The sequence below is a fragment of the Chionomys nivalis genome, chromosome 19, assembly GCF_950005125.1.
Source record: "Chionomys nivalis chromosome 19, mChiNiv1.1, whole genome shotgun sequence".
Lineage (NCBI taxonomy): Eukaryota > Metazoa > Chordata > Mammalia > Rodentia > Cricetidae > Chionomys > Chionomys nivalis.
The window spans coordinates 22,582,249-22,604,528 of NC_080104.1; the positions used below are offsets into that span (position 1 = coordinate 22,582,249).

Genomic DNA, 22,280 nt, shown 5'->3' on the forward strand with positions numbered 1-22,280 from the left:
CTTTGATGCAAGAGGAGGGTTATCTCGAGGCTAACTTGAGTTATATGTGGTTTTCCAGAACAGTCTGGACCACCTGAGTGATCCTGAGTCAATAGCACTAAACCAAAAGACTCACAGTCTTTTTTCAGAGGCTTCATCTACTTGCAGAAGAGTCACTTTTTTGGCATTTGGGCAGCTGGTGGTACTAGAGGAAGGAGCACTGGTTCTGCTCATGGATCTGGGTCCTGACAGGCCACTCATGCTTCGGTGGGCGGCTTTACACCCATGCATGTACTGGAAGCCTCAGGTAGATACAGTGGGTTAGAGACAAGGCCATGAAAGGAAAGGCAGATGTGGCAGACTGGAAAAATGGATATGGAGGAAGATGGTGGACATGAACAAAATACTTTGAATGAAATTCTCTGAGAGAAATTTAAAATCATATGCTGAAATTTTAGTGGCACTGTTCTTACTAAGGATACAATATGTACTGGACCAAAAAACGGTAAATTTCAAATTCGCCTTCTAGAAATTAAGATTACACTTTGGTGGTTGAGTGAGATATCTCGGCAGTTAAGAGCACTTGCTGAGCCGGGCGATGGTGGCGCACGCCTTTAATCCCAGCACTCGGGAGACAGAGGCAGGCGGATCTCTGGGAGTTCGAGGCCAGCCTGGTCTACAAGAGCTAGTTCCGGGACGGGCACCAAAACCCTGTCTCGAAAAACCAAAAAAAAAAAAAAAAAAAAAAGAGCACTTGCTGAGATTTAGAAGACACAGGTTGTTTCCAACACCCCCATGGCAGATAATAACCATCTTTTACTGCAGTTCCAGGGGATTTGATGCCTGTTTCTGGCTGTCAAAGGCACCAGGTATGGACATGGCGCATACAAGTATGTGCAAGCAAAACACTTATACACATACTATAGCTAAATCTAATGAGCATTCCATTTGAAATAAACATGTTTTCAAATAACTGGATGGGCAGTTACATGCATATCTGTTAATTATTAGTGTCTTTTAACAACATAATTTTGAACAGTAAAAGAAAATAAAAGTGCTTGTATCCAGTTAAAATATGTAGGATATATCTTAAAAAAATAAATACATGTGGAAGCTGATGTCATTCTCCAATACCATTGTAAGACGTCCCTGTCTGTAGATTATAAGGATGAGTCACAACGGTGATGGACCACCTGATGGCCCCTGCTTCCTCCTTCATGGAATGACCCACTTAGTATACTGTACAGTGATAAATGTTATGTTAGTAGCTACAGCCACCATTTATTGGCAGATTTTAGTTCTACTACAAGCTTAGAGGTTTTGGAGAGCAAAGAACAGTAAGGATTTTTTGTTGTTGTTGTTGTTGCTATTGTTTGGTTGGTTGCTTGGTTGGTTTTGTTTTGCTGTTGTTTTAGGGTGTGTGTGTGTGTGTTTCTTTCATGTTCTAATCTGTAGAGACCAGATTATGAATAAGAAACCGTGGTGCAAATCCAACACTATTACAACAATCAACTCCACCAAATCTGTTTTGTAAGTGAAGACACTGACAAATTAGCAGATGCAAGCTGAGATTGTGACTCAAGCTAGTGGGAAATCTCTGTGGCCCTGTCATGTCCCCAGAACAGGCTGTTCTGCTCTGCCTATTCCTCATCATCGTGACCACAGAGCCTGACAGTCTTGTCTTTCTGATCTGCTCATGCACAGTCTCTAGGAGAAAAATGCTTTAAAAATTGTGCTTCCTGGCCAGGTGGTGATGGCACAGGCCTTTAATTCCTGCACTCTGGAGGTAGAGGCAGGCAGATCTCTGTGAGTTTGAGGCCAGCCTGGTCTACAGAGTGAGCTCCAAGACAAACTCCAAAGCGACACAGAGAAACCCTGTCTTAAAAAACAAAACCAGAAAAAAATATCACGTTTCCTGAATATGTATCTGTATCTATACATTTTTCCTTCCAAACGGATATTTAGAAATAACATAATCCCAAACTTTATTTCTGAAATGCAGTTCCACTATCAGCACTTTGTGTTTACACCTCTGGCATTTATTCCTGGTCATCCGCATTCAGATTTCTGGAGACTTTCTTATCATTTTACCCATAAGAAAATATTTAGCTATTAAATGTAGGCAGATCTCTCCCTTTAAAGATTACAGGCCTTATTTTGCAAGAAAATCGTAGTAAATCTATATCACCTTAGCTTCAAAATGTAATTTTTAACCTTACATCTGAGTTTTCCTAGCTGTCTGCTCATCCAAATGAGCCACTGTTAGATTTAATGACTGTTTTTCTGTGCAAAGGAACTCTAAAAAGGACATTATAAGTTATGGAAAATACAGTCAGTAGAATTGCTTGAATGAATTGCCTATTGTTCTTGAATGAAAACATCAGATAGTCTGGAACCATTTCAAGTTTGTCTTTTTCCAATCTTTTTACTTAAAACACAAAAGTTTGTCCAAGTTTATACTTTCTTTGTCTCCTATTCTCAATCTTTGCTCAAAGTTACTCTCAATCATCTAGTGTTTAAAGGCATGATACATTTATTTTAAATTTGCTGACTGGAAAATGAGGTTGAAAATAAAGTATAGAATATAATTATGTGTGAAAATAGGGTTGGAAATAAATATTCTTCATATATCTAATGACATTATAAACGTTGATGAGAGGGAGGTCTTTTGTGTGTGTAATCATTAAAGGAAGAAATGGGTTCCTCCCTTCCTTCCTCCCTCCCTCCCTCCCTCCATCCCTCCCTTCTTCCTTCCTTCCTTCTTTCCTTTCTTCTTTCTTTCTTTCCTTCCTTCCTTCTTTCTTTCCTCCCTCTGTCCTTCCTTATTTCCTTTTTTCTTTCTCTTTCTTTCTTATACTGGGTCTTCTGTAGCCATGCTGACATTATATTCACAATGTGACTAATAATGATCCTGAACTGAGCTTCCCATCCCCTTGCCTATACCTTTGTAATCTATGGTTGGAGATACATCATGAACCACCATGCCTGGTTTATGTGGTGCTGAAGTTCAAATCTCAGGTGCCATGCAGGCTATGCAAGCTCACTCCTATGGAGTCACATCCATGGTCCCAGGAAGTCACTCTTAATAAGATATTTTTGCTTTAACTTTGGGATGATGGAAGTACCCTGTGAGTGTTACTGTTACACTTACGTCCACAGGCTTGCCATCTGAAGCTCGCGCGGCAATAACTGTCTTCCCATGAAAATCCACAGAGTCCTTCTCTTCCGTGTGCCGACTTGCAATTAAATTACAATCCATATAGACAGAAAGGACTCGGGATTGCACACCAATGCCAAGTTTATGCCACTGACGATCGAAGAGAGGGCGGAGTTCTCGATTCTTAAAAACGTAGTTCAACAGATCCCCCTCAGCACCGCGGAACATAAATTCTATCACCTTCTTTGTACCGTCAATCACTATAGAAATCTGAAAAAACAAGCAAGATAAGCAGAGTATCTTTATATGGCTTGAGACTCAATGTTCAAAATTAGTAAAGTTCTCAAATAAAAGCTCCATGTATGCAACAGCATAACTCAAGAACTGGGTGAGCATGAGAGAGTAGCTGTGACTGCCACACTGGTGGATACAAAAGAGCAAGTATATTGCTGCAAGTATGTTAGCCTGAAGCATCTTGCACAATTTGCTGCTTCACAAAAGAACATAAAAGGGTGTGCATGCGTATACAAATGCAAATGATTATTTCACATTTATAAATGCAATCATAACTATATACTTGTGTTATGATTTCATAAAAGTGTCATTTTATGAAGTATAAAAGTTATTGATATTATCACATACCTAAATATGCTCATCTATGTTATTGTTTTATGTGAGTATGAAGACTACAAGGTTTCTAATTTAAAAGAAAAACGATATATGCATTTTTTTTACATGACAACTGACATGGTCCTTTTAAGCCCTTAATCATTTTCATGGCAAAGATAGATATTTTATAGATGACGTGCATTTCAGTTCAAATTATCTTCCCATCATAAAATCGTGAACTATATTAATAGAGAAGATCAACCAGAGCCAAAGGCGTCCAATGGTTATGTACAGAAGTGGACACAGATGTGTGATGCTAATAACTAATTTTGAAGTCTGTAGGGTGCTTGCATCACCACTTTGCCTCCACCGTCGTTTCCACAAAGTCTCCTGGGTTCTCCACTCTTCTTTTTCGTTCAGACATCTCCCATCACACTTCTTCAGTATAACTGTACTGTATAAGTTCTCATAAATGTTCTCCCATTATATAGACTCTCTGCTCCATAAGAACATGAATTATGCTTTTAAAAATTTCTTATTTTCTTTTGATGTGTGTGTGTATACATATGTGTGTACGTATGATGCACATATCTTCACAAGAATGTAGGAACCAGAGTTGACATTAGGTTTCTTTTATCAAGTGCTCTCCACTTTCTGTGTTGAGGCCAGGCCTCTCTCTTGAACCCAGAGTCATTGGTTTGACTAGTCTTGCTAGCTAAACTGCTCTGGGGATCCCATCTCCCACCTTGTGAATGTTGGACTTACAGGTGAACCCCACCTCCACCTGGCATTTATGTGGGTGCTGGGGTTCTGAACTCCACCCCTCAGTTTTGTGTGACAAACACTTTCCCCACTGAGCTATCTCCCTAGACCTAAATTTCTTATTCTTATCACTTCTTGGCATAAAGCATGTGCCTTTATTTGTGTTTATTGATGAAACAAATAGTTAAGTTTCAGGATAATATATGATATTAGTGATGAGAAGAAGTGAAGGTCATTAATGGGGTGAAGTCAGTCAATTAGCCCCCATAGAAAGAAAGTAATTTCACTGTCTTCAGATAAAGTATGAATCTCTAGGGCTGGAGGCACGGTTCAGTGGTTCAGAGCACTGGCTGCTTTGCAGAGGACCTGGATTCAAGTCTCAGCACCCACTTGGTGGTACAAATTGTTTATATCTCCAGTTTCTGGATATCTTGAATCTCTCTTATGGCCTCTCTGGTCATCAGATAAGGACATGGTGTATACACACACACACATATGCACACGTACATACATACATACATGTAAATATTTATGTATATAAAATAAAAATAAATCTTTAAGACAAAACAAATCTCAAATCTCTGGTGTACTAGATTCTCACATCGTTGATATCATCAAGGCTATTCTATTTATAATGCTTCCATTTCTCTGTTGATGAGTCCTCTAACCAACACATCATTTGAGTACTAACCACGTCTGTTCCCAGATTTGGGTGCACAGCACATCTGACCTAATGAAACAAATTAACATCTTACCTGTGGCATATTCTGCTGGTTTAAAATCCGCCATAAAAACCACCGCTCCTTCTTGGTGCTTCTTCGTACTCGAAACATGACCGCTACAGAGTACTCCTCAGGAAGGCCTTTGGGAAATATCTTACTATGGGAAGAAAGCAAATAGCTATTCAGGGATGACTGAAGGTGGCCAGGGAAGAAATCCAGGTATGAACACTGTGAAATGTGATCTCTCGGTCATAGAAACTCTCAATCAGTTTATAACTTATTAATCATTTTTCAGCTATTAGAAATATGGATGCAGTCATGTCAACATTTTCTATGTAATTCCCTCCCTTTTTGTAATCATCTAATATGGTTTTGATAAAGGTTGTAATATGTAAACGAGTGGGTAGACTACAGTAAATAATATGTTGTTCTCTTATTGAGGGGTGTCTAACAGACAAGTTCAGAGTTCACTGCGTTCAGATGAACATCAGTGGTTTATCAAAATGAAAGTGGTCTTCCCTGGTGGTTTTTGGTAGAGAAAAGTAGAGATAATTTCAAAAAACATTGATTATAAATCAATGAATATTTTCTGACGAAATTTTACCATATTCACCTCTTGCAGAGGAGTTCCTAATGTTGACCTCTTGGTAAGTTATGATGACACTAAATTGAATGATATTTAGCTTTATTTGTCTTCCTTTAGAAAAAGTAATCTTTCTAGATGGTAGAAGCAAAACATTCCCCCAATATCCTTCTACCACAGTCTCAGGTTCAAAATATTGGTCTTAGTAAAAACACAAAGAAACAAAAAAAAATTCACCATATACTATCCACATAGTCATTTCCATTAGATAATTAAGTAATGGTTTATTTTTTTCATTGAATTTGGGAATTCTGCAATATTGTAATATTGCAATATTGCTTTTGTTTTCTTTTTTAAGTAAGAAAGTATGTCCCTTAAAGACAGACAGACTTGAAGTCATCGTACATAAATAAAGCACCAAGCACTTAATTCATAACTACTAACTTTGAATATTATTCTCAGTTCTACTAACAGTGATAACTGAGACATTGACCACCAGACTGTTAGGGAGAACACTGAAGTTTTATTTTTTCTCTTTGTGTTAGACTCAGAGTCACATGTGGTAGAGAATTACAAAGAAAATATGAAAAAGATGTACTTGCTTAAGGTTGTAATTTACTTACTTGGTTAAATAGAGCACTCACATATGTACCTATAAATCTATTTCTATGCATACATATGTGTGTGTATATAGAGACAGACAGAGTAAGATGCCAGCCTAAGAGAAGTTTGACTTTATGATAGTGGGAAGGTGACATACATTAAGGGGAAAAAGTAATACAGGTTGGTGAGAAACTAATTGAAGCTTTTATATTGCTAAAATATTATCTAATATGTGAATACATTTTAATAAAAATAAATTCAGTTATATTCTGTACCATTTAATGTGCATTTCTTACTTTATTTTATTTTTATTTTTTGCTGAAGATCCTTATTTCCTGTCTATTGTATAGTTTGAAAATATTAGACAAAAAGCAGATGCAGGTGATTTTTTTAATTCATATTCAAAATGGCCCATAAAGTAGTGAAGATAACATGTCTTCAGCAATGAATTTGGCACAGGAACTACTACAAATGTGTATTTGGTACATAGTGCTTCAAGAAGTTTGGCAAGAAGAGAAGAGGCTTGAAGATGAGAAGCTTAGTGACCAGTTATCAGGAGTTTGTGATAACAGTTGAGAACAAGCATCTAAGCTGCTCTACTTCCAAATAAATGTGAAGTTAACAAAGACTGCAAAGTTATCCAATGATCCTTCAACATTTGATCAAACCAGAGAGGCAAATCTCAGTAAGTAGGTGCTTAGTAATTACAATGTCCCCTTGAATTGTCATCGTCTGTTATTCTACACAACAACAAACCATTTCTCGATCAAAATGAGTTGTGGAACCAAAAGAGGATTATATACAACAACCAGTGATGACCAATGAAGAGCACCAAAGCACTTTCCAGAGCCAAATGGCATCAGAAAATTGTTATGGTCACTGTTTAGTAGTCTTCTCCAATTTCATCGGCTAAGCCTTTCTGAATTCTAGAGAAACTGTCATCCATGAGAAGTATGTTCAACAAACTGATGACAGGTGTCAAAATCAGCAACGTTTGCAACCACCATGGCTCATAAGAAAGACACAATTCAAGGCCATGCTTGACGGCCCGCTGCACAGTCAACATCTCATATGTTCAACAAACTGCACTGTCAAGTTTTGCTTCATCTGTGATATTCACCTGAGCGCTTGCCAACCAACTACTATTTCTTCAAGCATTTCAGCAACTTTTGCAAGAAAGACACTTCCACAATCAACAGGATGAAGGAGTGCTTTGCAAGAGTCAATCAAATCCTGAAGCAAGTATTCCCATGCCAAGAAACAAGCAAACTTATTTCTCATTGACAAAAAAATGTGCTGACTACAAGGGTTCTTCTTTTACTTAATAAGGCTATGTTTCAGCCTAGTCATAATGATTTAAAATTCGTGGAAAACTGCATGCCTTTGTCACTAACTGGTTTGTTTTCTAATATTGTTTGTTAGCTTGTTGATATATCTGGGAAAATCGAACATCGGATAAGGATGACGAATTGCTTCCATTCCATTAAAAACTAGTGCGCATGTCTGTGAAACATTGTCTTAATTACGAATTTAAATTGGAATGTCCGGGCAACCATGGACAGTGCCATCCTTCATCGGCTCGGTTTGGACTGCAAAATAAAAAGTAGTCCAGTGTGAGCCTAAGAGCAACCAGTGCGTCATCTGGGGAAGAAAGGGTTTCTTCCAGTTTTCATGTTCCATTCTAAAATCAGGGAATCCAAGGCAGGGACTCAAGGCTAGAGATTACTAACCATGGAGAAATACTGCACACTGTAAAATTATCACAGCAGTAGAAAGCCGTTAAGCAGAGCTGCATTTTACAGTGTGGTCCTTTCTGGATCCAGATATTTGATGCACTGTACTCATTTGTGATACTGGAAGGTAGCAGGAGGCCACAGGGCTCCCTCCATCAGTCACATGATGATGAGAGTAGATGCCTGGTCTGCAGTGCACTGTGCTGCTGACCTATGCTGTGAGGGAGACAGGTGAATGACATATATTCTCTACTTTGAATATATTCAAATTACTGAAAACATATTCATTTGCTGAAATGCCGCTATCTAGGGCTAGAGAGAAGGTTCAGCACTTAGAAGCACTTTTCTCTTGCAGAGGACTTGACTTTGATTCCCAGCACATGCAAAGAAGCTCACAATTGTCTGTAACTCCACTTCTGGGAGATCGAATAACTTCTTTTGGTCTCTATGAGCACTGTATGCACCTAGTGCACATACATACATGCCGTCCAACACTGACATAAAATTTAAAAATGATAAAGAAATCTTAAAAATAGATGTATTAACCTACGTATAATCTAGATTTATTTTGTTTGTTGAGAGTTTAGCAAAAGAAGCAATAGACATTACCACAACTACATTATTATCTCCCTTTAATCAATCAATTAGGAAACAACCTTTTTTATTTTTAAATCAATTCCCTGAAAATAAATCCCAGTAATGGGATATTGTTTATTCTGGGATTATTTTCCAGTATCTGATAAAATTTTTACTAAATTACTATTGACAATTACTGTGTTGTTTAAAGTAGTGTTGCTGACTTAAACATAACAACAATAACAAAACAGCCACAGATACCTGCCATTTCTCTTTGGGAATATTTAAACCTGAAAGGTGGGCACATGTAGGGTTGAAGAGATAACAGCAAACACACTTCCAAATGTAAGCTTTGAGTTAGGTGCAGCAAAACTATTGTTGAAGAGAATCCCAAGCACCACATTAATCCCTTATCACGTGTAATAATAGCTGATATTCTATTTTGCTTTCAATGTCTCTGTTGGCATGATCAGTCAATGGGCATGCCTCATTGCCCAGCATTAGTTGCGAGTTTTCACCAAGGGCTCTTCAAATGCTAATGTGTCGTGGTTATTTATCCAGATATATTTCTTTTTACCCCAAAAGAATACTTTTGTTTTATACCTAGTAAATGATGTTCACCTGGCTACAAGCATTTTACAAGTGTGTGTATGTGTGTGTGTATGGGGGGAGGGTAATGTAGGAGTCTCACGATTCATTATAGAATTTTGCTTTTGACTCATTTTTGGTATCCCGACTCATTCTTGTCTTTACTCTCTTGTTGAAGTCACTCTAACAGATTTGTAGCTCAATTTGTTTAGCTGATAAAACCCTCACCTCCTTTGTGGTTGGGTCATGACAGTGGTTAAGTTGGTTACATGGAGCTCGAAACTCACATGCTCATCAGACACACATACACAGACAAACATGGGAGTATTTGCACACCCATGCACAAACCTATACAAGTACACCTACATACACACACTCCCTCACTGGTTTCTGCAGAAGCTGATTCCTCTTAACCATGCATACTTCAGCAATCTGGTGGGGTAGATTCACTTCTTACCAATATTGCCCACCTGCAACACTGAAGGTCCAGCTCCTTGCCCTTGTTCAGTCAGGTACATAGTCCCCAATTGCCTTCTCTCTTCTAGAATGAACTATAATTTTTTTAATAATTTTTTATTGTTTAATATCCCAGCCTACAGATGTATTTGCACATTCAAGAGTAAACCTCTTTCTCAATCTTTAATGCATCATTTTCAAATGGTCTCATAATCTTGCCTTGCAAATTATGTCTTCTCTTGCTATAAATCAGACTTCCTCTGACCTGGCTGTATAACTGATAGCTTCTAACTCACTCACCAAACTAATGAACAGGACATATTTGCCATCCGTTCATTTCTTACCCACTGCCTTCTCAATTCTAGTATTATTACAATCAGCTAGCCCACCACCCTCTTCTCGGCCACCTTTCTCACTCTTCGTGCAGGTTTGAAGACCACTGGCACATATTTTTGTTGTTGTTTTTCATGCAAACTAAGCCTTAAACCACAGCAGCTACAGGTCCCTGCAAGGAAGACTGAAATATAAGTTCTCTGGGTGCTTACATCTGACCCACTCCCCTATATGTCCTTAGCAGCTACAATAGTTTCTGTGCAAAGTAGATGATACATGCAAGCAAACAAATAACTGAGCTGTACTGTTTTTCAGATAAGAAAACTTGTACTGTTTTTTCAGATAAGAACATGACTGACCCTCAGTATACTTCCCCCATTTTGATATAGCAGTGAATACATAATATTTCAAAAATTCACAAATTCCTCTTATGCCTCTGTATGAAAAACCAGAGCAGTGAGTTAATCACAGTAAAGTGCCACTGGTCCTTAGGTAGAGGACACACGTGAGGACTGTAGGCAACAACCCAGCCCATATACAGGGACAGCTGTTAAATAGTTCCAGCCAACTGGTACCATATGGGAACATAGATTCAGTGTTGCCAGATCATTCATTTTTCCACAGAAGTCAAAAGCCGAAAGTCTAGATTTATACCTAAAATGTTTAGAGTTTTAAATGTTGGCAATTAATCACATTTTTTTTCAAAAAAAAAAAATACTGTCCAGACCAACAATGGACAAGCCGAACAAAGCCAAGGAACAGTAGTTAGTAAACTTGAAATTACACAGCTGTCAGCTGAATTCTGGTATAGAACACTATAAAACTTGGAAAGGCAACAAAAGGAAGGTCCTAGCCTGCATTTGCTGCTTCTTCAAACCAGTTGAGAATGGAGAGTGTTCTTGGGACATAAAGAAGTAATATAAATTGGTTAAGAACAGGGAAATGTTAAGGTGGCCAAAACCAGAACTACATTGTATGAATGGAAAACCTAACATTGAAGTAAAATCAGTTAAAAAAAAATAAAACCAAACAGGCTACGCTCCCACAAAGCCAGTTCATGTATTAGGATCGAAACCTAGTGCCATTGTCCTTGGCTTCTCATCAGCCTTCATTGTCCGCCTTGTTCAGAGAGTCCAGTTTCAACCCATGCTTATTCGGTCCCAGACCAGCTGGCCTTGGAGAGCTCCCAATAGATCAGTTCCACTGTCACAGTGGGTGGGTGCACCCCTCGTGGTCCTGATTTCCTTGCTCATGTTCTCCCTCCTTCTGCTCCTCATTTGGACCTTAAGAGCTCAGACGGTTGATCCAAATTGGGTCTCTGTCTCTCTCTCGATCCATCGCCAGATGAAAGTTCCTGTGCCATTCTCCTTGGCGTCTCGTCAGCTCTCATTGTCCACCACATTAAGAGAGTCCGGTTTTATCCCATGTTTTTTTCAGTAGCAGTCCAGCTGGCCTTGGTGAGCTCCCAATAGATCGGCCCCCCTGTCTCAGTGGTTGGGTGTAGCCTGTTTGGATGCTCACCTTCCTGGACCTAGATAGAAGTGGGAGGACCTTGGTCTTCATGTAGAGCAGGGAATTTGGACTGCTCTTCAGTATCGAGAGGGAGGGGGAGTGGACTAGGGGGAGGAGAAGTGGAGTGGGGATAGGAGGAAGGGAGCGGGGGGAGGGGGCAATATGTGGGAGTTGGGGGAGGGAAATGGGAAACGGGGAGCAGTTGGAAATTTTAAGTAAAAAAGAATAAAAAAAAAGGAAAAAAAATAAAAAAAAATAAAACCTTATTAATAGCAAAGCAAGATGGCAGGTGTTGGGGATTCTCACAGTGATCTGTTGAAAGGAATATAGCTGTGAGGGTGTAGTGAGAGATGTCTTAAAATACCTTGTCTCGGAGCCACAGACCCTAGCTCACTGTCAACTGCATCTCTAGGATTTGGTGATACTTTATGCTTCTGGGACTCCTGCTTGCTGTTTTCACCAAAATGCAAGGGCTTACTAAATCATTTCTTAATCCACTTCTCTAAAACTCCTCATCTGACTCCTCTTTGCGGGTGATTCCTCCATCTTTATTTCCATTCCTAAGACATTTACTAAAGCCACAGTTAGAAACGCTGTGGACTCTATGAGCTGGATGTAGTCTCTCCTGGGGAGTTTGTGGGTGTGTTCAAGGAGGACATAGTTTAGATCCCATAAACTTTCACCCACTTTGCTTCCATAGTGAACACCAAGAGTACAGGAAAAACGGGAGGAGCTTGTCCCCTTGTTCCCTTGTTCTGTGTGTTTTTGTCTCTTTTTCCTCATTCATAGAGTTTTCTTCTCTAGCCTGTTATTCCCATTCCCCTCAAGGTCTCTTACTTTGTCTGGCTGTATTCTCTGCTTTTTCCAATATTTCTAACAGATGACCTGTCAGCTCACGCTTTCACTCTATTGGCCCCAGGCAGTAGGAAGGGGGTGTGGTGTGCAATTCATAGAATGTGCTTATAAGAATGGTCTTATAAGCATTGAGTTATCTGTAGTGGGTAAGTTTTGGAAAATTTTGTTTTCTGCTCATGAATCTTAGTATATTTGACCCATGGGTAATTCAAGTGCAGAGTATTTAACATGTACATGTTTTTACATTTGAAGTATTTTTTTGCTGTTTTCTGAGTCCATTTTGATTGGAAAAGATATTTAATGTGAATATAAAACATTTAAAGTTTTAAAATATATTTATAGCCTATTCTGAAACAGTGTTCCATGCACACTTAAGAAGCACATGTATTCTTCTACTTCAGGAAAGAATGTGCTCCAGAAAACTGTTAGAATAGGTTATCTCATAGATTTCAAGCTTCCTATTTCCTTGAGAATTTTCCACCTAATGGTCCCTTAATCTTTACATTTGGTATTGAAATTTTCCACATTTTTTTATTGAATTATTTATGTCTGTCTTCAACTCTGTTAGAGTTTGTGTATTTTAGGGCTGTGATGTTGGGTACATATATAGTGATTATTGCTATCACCTTTTGAAGCATTAAGATTATAAAAATGATAAACTATAAAAACAACCTTTCCTTAAAGTCTATTTTGTCTGACATTTGTATAGCCATTATAGCTGTCTTTATAGCCACTAGAGCAATCTTTTAATAGACTGAGTGGTATATTTCTTCTCATATTTTTAATGAATTTTTTACTAAAATTTGAACAATGGAGTATGTCTATCTATTTTAAATAGTACATATATGTGCATCATACTTTTATCATTTGATAAATGTAATAATCATTTAGATGAGATTTATACTTATCATTTGCTGTTTGTTTTCCACTTACTTTATGTTTTTATTGTTCCATTAATTATTAAATGTTATTCTACAGTGCCATTTTATTCCTTCTAAAATATATTGTTTATGTTACTTTCTTATTGACTGCTCTTTGTTAGTATGATAACTAACAAAGATTTACAACACTGTGGTTTAAATTAATGACAACTTAATTTCAATTATACATATAACATATTTTATATATAAATTTAGCTCCTATATAACCATTTCTTCTCTCCTGCATTGTGTTATGCTTCTTTATACTTTGTATACCTATCAACATAGAATTATAATTATTGATGTATGTACATACATATGTATTTGCAACTATGTATTTTAAACATAATAAGAAAATAAAAGAGTTAAAAATAAACACGGGACTGGATTGATAGCTCAGTAAATTATTACCTTGGCACACAAGCAAGAGGAAATGAGTTCAATCCCAATGCACACATTAAAGCAAAGTGTGATGTCTTGAACTTGCAGTCCCAGAACTGATGAAGTAGAGAAGGGAGAGACCCTGAGACTCAGCTATAAGTCTCCGAGCTCTGCTCTAAGGGTGCACTCATAGGGCCCTGGATAACTGAGGTATACTCAGAGTTTACTGGATAACTGAGGCATACTCAGAGGGTGCTAGATAACTAGAGTATACTCAGAGGGTACTGGCTAACTGGGGCACACTCAGATGATACTGGATAACTGGGGCACACTCAGATGGTACTGGATAACTGGGGTACACCTGGAGTTTACTGGATAACTGGGGTACACTCAGGGTACTGGATAACCATACAGGAGGTAGTCTACAGTTCTTGTGAGTCTTCTGGTTAGGTTTATATGGAGCTTCAAATTCATCCAAAGTTAGACTCTTAAGGTCCTCTCAAGTCTTTCCTGTCTTTCCACACAACCTTATGAACAACAGTGTCTGAATCCCACAAATGGTAGTTGTAATTCTCAACACAGTCATTGATTGTTTCCCTCTATTTCCCAAAGGAAGAAGCAACTCCTACTGAGTGAGCTCTGCTCTGGTAAAATAAAGACAAACTTTGAGTATCAGCCAGGTAAAGCCAGGTCTAGGGAGGAGTCTATTAAGAACCCAGAGCCCCTTGTTGCCACCCTCCAGTGGCTCCTATGCTGCTGTCAATGCCTACTAGACTTAACCAGTCATTAGATTGTTGTAAGCCCTTGCTGTATTGACAGACTTCTGAAAACACTGACATAGACAATTTTAGTCCATATTCTCTTTGGTTTAAATGGAGTAAATTCTTTTCCTTTTAAATCTTTCACTTTTTTTTTTTTTAAAAAAAAATCAACATTGCAGTTATTTTAACTCTTTTTATGGCAAAACAAAAAATAATGAAACAACTCTTTGTCATCTTCTACTTGGATTATCACTGTGCTCTTCTCTGACACTGAACACAAACATGGAATTTATATTTACCACAAAGTCCGTCAGCATTTCAGTGGGGGCACTAACGACTTTGTATTAAAGAAAGAAGTAGTTGAGCAAGAAAATAGGTAAAGACTGACTTAATTCTAGAGTGAAACTTAAATACGTCATACAACAAGGTTCAATATGATTATTTTCAGCAATTTATAATCTAATTTTAAAGTTTAAATGTTTTATATCATGAAACTTCTCTTGTGATAAAATGATTACGTAGTACAATTAACACATAACAATTACACCCTCCAATACGCAGGGAAGGAATGTCTCTGGTGTGCGTTTGTAGAGGATAAAGATCTTTATAATTATCATATTTCTCTTTCAGAAATTTATATTCAGTCTTTGAGAACAAAAAACTAATTTTATTTTGCTTGCCAAGCATGTAAATCTTAAAGAGAAATTTCTATGCTTTAAAAATAAGATGCTAAAAACGATATCTGTTCCTACCGACTTGGTTTCGTGTTTATAGGACACACACCCAAACAGCCAGTGACACAGAACAGTTTCTCTGGGCCTTGCCAAAGTTTCTATTATAAAAGAGGCCATATTGGATTACTCGTGTGCTACCAGAGAGATATAATGACAGCTTGCTATGTCCAAGATATCCAGCCTGAATGTTTTTGAATGGAGTGTAATTTCCTATAAGAAACCCTACCTGCTGCTTATTCAGTGATATTGCCATTAAGGAAAATATTGTTAAGCTTTACTCGAATGAATATATATAGCTTTGCTATAAATTATCAATGGAATATTTTCTGACTTCGCCCTATTTTATATTCATTGCTTCTAGTCCAATATCATCCATATAAATTTTAGCCCCAGGCATTAATATTAACCTACTTTTGAGGGCTCAATGGAATTTTGAATATGACATTGTTTCCCTTTGGGGTCAAAATTGAGTGAGATTTCATTTTTCCCTTTGTATTTTCTACATTTACTCATTTTTTCCAAAGAACATTATCTCATTAACGATCGTTTAAAAATCCCAACTGACTTACGCCTTTAAATCCAGCCCTCTGGAGGCAGAGGTAAGCAGATCTCTGAGTTTGAGGCCAGCCTGGGCAATCAGGGCTACACTAGAAAACCCTGTCTCTCAAAACCCAAACCAAACAAAAAGCAAAAAATCCCACAACTGTTTCCATTTGGAAAAAATAACACTAACCAATAAAATGACTGTAAGTTAACTTGTTTTCTTCAGAGACCGAATAACAGAGTAGTATAGACTATACCACCACCTCTTCCTAATCCTCCAAATGCCACATGTGTTCATAGGAAATTTGTGAGGCAAGTTTTTTGAATATTAATAAGTAGACTAATAATTACACTTTTCTATTATAATAGGTAAATCTAAGTCACTAAAGTCTGTAATTACCCCTTTACACCGAGGAACACCCTGAAGCATCAGAAAAGACTGAAAAGAAAAACTTCAAATGAAAATGTGCCTGAGTGAATATTTTCTCCACATACTTAAAATTCATCAATTAATGACAAAACCCTAAGACATATGAAACTGCATTTTATTTTTTAAAAAATTGCATTTAAAGTATCCATGAAAGAATTCATTGTTCAGACCTTTAGACTAGACTGTACTGATCCAAATTGTACGTTTGCTATATTCTCTAGTGATTTTTTTCCTTGCTGATTAATGAGATTTCTTGCTGGCAAAATTTATTTAATGCCATTAGGAAGAATAAATAAGATAACAAAGTTTAGACAGTTTTGTATTGTAGGAAAGCTCTTGGCAAGAGAGAAAGAATGACTTTGGTAGAGAATGACTGTGTACTTTTCATTATTGTGAAATAGAATTGTGCTTCCGAAGTCATTTAAACATGCGGTCTGAGGTCAAAAAGTGTGGGAAGGTGCCAGCATTCTCTCTAATTATGCAGTGCTTTTGCTGAATGCCCAAGCTCATGATAGCCACTGGTAGGCTGCTCCTCCTCCCTGGATAGTGCTTCTGTTTATAAAACAGATGCCCTGCTAGCCCTAGACCTTAGTCAATATTATTCCTTGAAAACCAGTTACATCTTGCTACCAGGTTATCTAATAATCAGTTCTCACTTTGGAAAGCACAGAGTCGAGATCCGCAGGGATTATGATAAAGGAAGGAAATTTTAGTAGCAAACACAGAGGGAAGACCAAGTTTGATTTTCAAAACATCCTTGAATTAGCTAGACCAAAACGACACACCTCTGTTATGAGATCTGAGCACTCAAAATGTCACCTTGAGGTATGGAGGGGGGGGAGAAACAGACATGGAGGGGGGAGGGAGAAAAGGAGGGAATGAGAGAAGAAGAAGGAAAGAGAATGAGGAAAAGGAGAAGGGAGGAGGGGAGAGGAGGAGGGGAAGGAAAGAGGAGGAAGTAGGGAGATAAGCTAGAAGGGAGAAGAAACCCTGGTCAACTTTGTCAACTTCCCTCTGTGTGCTCTGGACTCACATGCTTATGTTTCTCTTGGGCATCTCTACTTATAGGCCAAAATCATTCTTTTGTTCAACTTCATGCTTTTCTAGACAAATATTCTTCTCCAGCTACACTGTCATTGAGTGAGTGCAGGCAGTCAGCATGTCTCCATGGAAGTCCTGTTCCACTATCATGATTAAACATATTCCTTTTCCTCTTGGGTTTAGTCTGGTCAGCACATGGGAGAGAGAATAAACTTTTAAAATGGAAAATTGCTTAAAACTTTTAGAACATGTCTTCCATTTTGCAGAGGAAAGGGGACATTTCCAGGAGCTGGCATTTCCAGGAGCTGGTCCAGAAGCCGATGAGGTCCCGCCTCAGACACATTGCTTCCTCCACCAGATTCCGTGTGGCATCTGCGAATGCCACAGTGACCTGGATTTTGATTCTTTCAATGCACTGTGGTCACTGAGGCCTTGGTCCTTTGTATCTCCTGACTGAGCCCTCTCATGGGACAGTCTTTCCAAAGTTTCCATTTACACAAATTCCCCCCATCTCTCTTGTCTCAGTTCAAATGTCATTTTCTCTTAGAAGTTTAAAGTCATCCTGGCTCCAGTCACTACCTGACGCATCACCTCGCTCTACTTTCTTCAGTCTTGTGAGTCTTTAATAATTTATCATCTTACACATTTATCACCTGTTCCCAACACCATAAAATGATTTCCATGAAAACGGGGATATGGCAAACTTGTTTCTGTTAAACAACCATTGGGACTGTGACTTGTGCCATTTCAGAAACCCACAATGCCTGTGATCTTGTCCTAGGTGCTAAATGAGCCTAACCATCTATGTTTACCTGCTTAACCTTTGGAAACAGCACCACATTCTGTTCAGCAGGAAAATGACAGAAAAAGCAATTAAAGGACCAGGTGATGCTAAAGTTTCATGAAAAATTTGGAAACAAAAACTGTCCAACAATGAGCCCCTCAGATGGCCATTCCCAAAGAGGAATGTAAGATCCCCACAGAGATTTAAGACCACTGACGGGAAAACACTAACAGCTGAAGATTTCAACAAAAATGTTATTCAGTATTATCCTTGCATTCTTTCAAACGTTTCAGGCCTGAGAAACCTTACACTGTACTCTTAATCTGAAAGGGATCCTGACAGTAATTTTTATCAACAGCCTTAGTTCCGAAGTGAGAAATCAAAGCCACAGGACATAAATGACTGCCCTTCCATCCCTCTGCCAGGCAGAGATCACGATGGGACTTGAACTCATGACTTTTTGTTCCAAGGTCAGCTTTTCTCAGGAGATCAAGTTGCTTGCATCCTCTTGGTTACAAATAAGATTCTCCTCATCGTTTCTGATCTGGCTTAAAAGTAATCTTTTCAGACTCTGATGAAGAAAAGAAGTCTCTAGTTCTTTTCCTGAGCATGAGGGAGTGAGTAAATTAATATAAAATACCAACGTTACAAAATCTAAGGAAAGGATCGTTTCCATGTTTACAGTCACACAGTGATATTAGCAACAACAGCAAATCCTGTTTGGTCTCTAAGGAAAATATTCACTGTGACATTTGTCCTTCCTAGGTGCCTGGTATCCCTGAGGTTGATAATTACAGCTCCTTCCCCTCCTGTTATCTGAGCGCACCAGGAAGTGTCACAAAACACGGAGTAATATCTTTAAAATGGGCTACTTAAGGTCTTAGGAAAGATATATGCTAAGGAAGGTAAAATGGGAACTAATTGCCCGTATAAACCTGAGCAATTACTTGTTTATTTTGGACAAGTATGTCTTTAACAGTAACTCGGCTTTCAGGAAGGAGTGCAAATCTCGAGGGCAGTATATACATCCACAGTTACACAGTGGGACAAAAAGGGCTGAAGAACTGAGAAATGTCGGTGTGTCTTATAGAAGAAAGGTACCAGAATGAGACTTTAACACCCAGGGAAGAAAACAAATGGAATAGTACCCTAATTAAAAAGATGAAGAATTCTTTTTTTCAAAAAAATACAGACTTAATTCACTTTATTTTTCTTGTATAAAAACCCTTCCTTATGTGTTAGCCATGGCTGGAGCCTGGGCCATCTGAATGGAGACAGCTGGGGTTTCACGGTAGAGTGTGAAAGGGGCTGAGGACATTAAAGAGGGTATTTAGTGAACACAGTCCAAAGGTCAGGGGTCAAGTAGCTGTATAGGTGTGGCCTTGGCTGGATAGCAATCCAAAGGGATTGGTGGCTTAATTTTTTGAAGCTAGAAGCCCTTCTCATCCAGGAGCTGATGCTCTCCTAGGATCAGGGCAGACACCTTGGGGCAAGTCTACTATGTATTAGGAAGACCATCCTCTTCTCTTGCTCGAAAACCTTCCAAGCACACACTGGACCTGTGTGACTGCCAGAGCTGAGGGGGGCAATTTCTTTAGGATGTAAAGAAATGATCATATATCCGACAATTGTGAGCAATGATTGACAGGAGAACTCTCTGCTCAGATCCTGGATCACTGTCCCACATACAGATCAGTGTCTGTTCCAGCCCATTCATCCACTGAACTCCCAAACCAGGATCTGGCATTGCTACCTACCCACAAGGCTAACTTAATAAAGGTAAAGATTACCCTCGTCACACAAGGACAGAAGATTTCAACTGAGCAAATTGAAAGGCAGCCCTGGCTGACCAAATAATGAGAAGGCAGCAGGGCCTGACTCCAGGGGACAAGGCTTCACTGCCCCCCTCCTTTCCAGGTAGCGGGCACTGGAAGTCTGGCAGATTCAAGAAGAATGACACTGAAAATAGCTCGCTTCTAAAATATGCCCAGATATGTACCAGCATGGCTCTTTTATGGGGAGAAAGAAGTGTAAGACAGATTGATTTATTCTCCATCACAAGCTTAGATGTTTCTCTGATGAGAAAAATAAAGAGCACAGCGAACAGTCATCAATTTCTGTTTCTTGGTGTGTCAAGTCATTTCCTTGTATAGAAAGCTCAGCCTAGTGGAGTTTTCTACATTCCTAAGGGAATCACAGTCTGCAAATGGCAAACAGCACTTCTGTCTTACACACACAGTAAAAGATAAAACCAACTGTGGGGTAAGAGGCTGGGCAGAGAAACAACCTCCTAACTGCTGTTTCCTTTCCGCAGACTTCCTTGTAATAAGGAATTTGAGGCCAGGAGGAACCTATGGAAAACAAGAACAGAGATTTTTTTTCAAGCTCTCAGCGCTCATAAATCATAAGAATGAGGGCTTAATTGTTTTAGAAAAACTTTACTTCATAAATTATGTTCCCCAAATCAAGTGTAATTTGTTCCTAAACAACAGCGTGTTGAAAAGGCTTAACTGTTGTTTACTGGGGTCCCAATGCTAATTCTTCAAGCAGCTCATGGCCCAGGGCTTTAAGGAAAGCGGCCTTCAGAAGAAAGCTCTGTTCCTGTAGAACTAAAGCGAGTTTTCTAGATCATAGTTAACAAGATGGACATTTGTTTATTTTTTTTCTTTTAAAATGAATGGCCACATGGAAAAAATTCTATTTTTAAACATTAAGAACAGGCTTCCAAATTAATTCTTCCATTCTGAATAAGTGTGAGGCAGGGTTCATGAAGAACTTCCGTATTTACCAGTATCGCTGAGGTCTCTGCCTTGCTGAACGTCTTCCAGGAAGAGAAATATGATCCAAGTTACATTTCCTGAGAGTGAAGTGAGAGATGCCTGCAGTTTATAGTAAGTCATTTCTTTCCCAGCTGACATCCACAATCACCTGTCTACTTACAGGCGAGTGTGGCTAGCTGGGCTGGAGAGTCTGTCAAAATGCCTTCCCTCAGGCTTGGGGATAATGTTTGATTTCAGAGTAACAGAGAGTCTGAAATCTTAGCCTTTTTGTGTTTGCTAAGAGGGTTCAGACAGATGGGTTGTTAATGGGAAAACAAAGCTTGGTGATGCTCTAATAATTTCTCGCCTGTTCTGGTAAGCACTTGTTCATTGTGGTGTTGTAAATGACTTCCTGTTGAACACAAGCCCTCCTACAAGTGCCGTCCAGCTTCCAAGGAAAAACAAAACCAAAAACACCACAGCGAATTAAGCAAGTTGCTCTTCGGAAAAAGAGAACCATCGCAAGTGAGTTCTGTCAGGTGTTTCTCACTCAAGGAAGAGCAAAACACCCCGAGTAAAACTCAGTCTTCACAAGAATCCCTAGAGATCAGAAATGGTTTCTGGGATCTGGGTGCTTGGCTTCTGCTTCAAAATCCACTTCAGAAGTCTCACACCTAACTGAAAGCTGGGATTTCTCAATGGCATTCACACAGTTCCTCTTTTTATTTTCCTAGGGTGTATGCTACTGCTCCCAAACCTTTGACTTTATAGATGAATGAGGTTCATACTCTTCAGACGGGCACATATGGCCTATCTCGACTCGACTCTCTCTCACTAACCGCACAGGATTCTCTTAGTATCCCTCCAAGTGCCTTGACCTTTAAAAGGACTTTAATACTCTCTTTAACAGACACAGAGCATGCTGTCCCCCAGCTCATCTAGCGCAATCATACTTTAAATCTCAACCTTTCAAATCCTCTGTGAAACTGTTCTTCATCTGCTCTCCCAGAGTGCATGTCACACACACACACACACACACACACACACACACACACATATATATATGACATTACATTCCATAATAACTAATTGTTGGCCTCTCTGGCTTTTGAGACAGAAATAACTTGAAAGCATAGACTATGCCTTTATTCATCTTTCATCTCACAGTGAGCAACCATGATCATTTAGGAATTGAGTAAAATGCTTTGCGGAATTTCTTTTCCTTCACTGGCATCAAAGCTGAACTTAACAGTGACATAATATCATGAAGTTCTCTTCTCTATGGTCCTCCTAAGAAAAGATAATTTTATATGCTTAATATGTGTATCAAAAAGAGCAAGCAACATGAGGGCAGCTGAAAAAATTGATCATATTCATATGTCCAGCTTTTGAGCCTCACGGAAGGAGAACCGGGAGTCAATAGAATTTCTTTACTGAGAATTTTATGAAGCTATGTGGG

General features: G+C 38.8%; 1 protein-coding gene across 1 annotated transcript in view; it reads right to left on the minus strand.

Annotated features, from left to right (window-relative positions):
• The window catches only part of Col19a1 (collagen type XIX alpha 1 chain), a 311,078-nt gene that overhangs the window by 250,495 nt on the left and 38,303 nt on the right, over nt 1-22,280 (minus strand). Inside the window, exons 6-7 of the mRNA XM_057751349.1 lie at nt 5,263-5,386; nt 3,131-3,406 (exon numbers count right to left, since the gene is read on the minus strand). Coding sequence (XP_057607332.1) covers nt 3,131-3,406; nt 5,263-5,386 — 400 coding nt within the window. The remainder of the gene's footprint in view (nt 1-3,130; nt 3,407-5,262; nt 5,387-22,280) is intronic.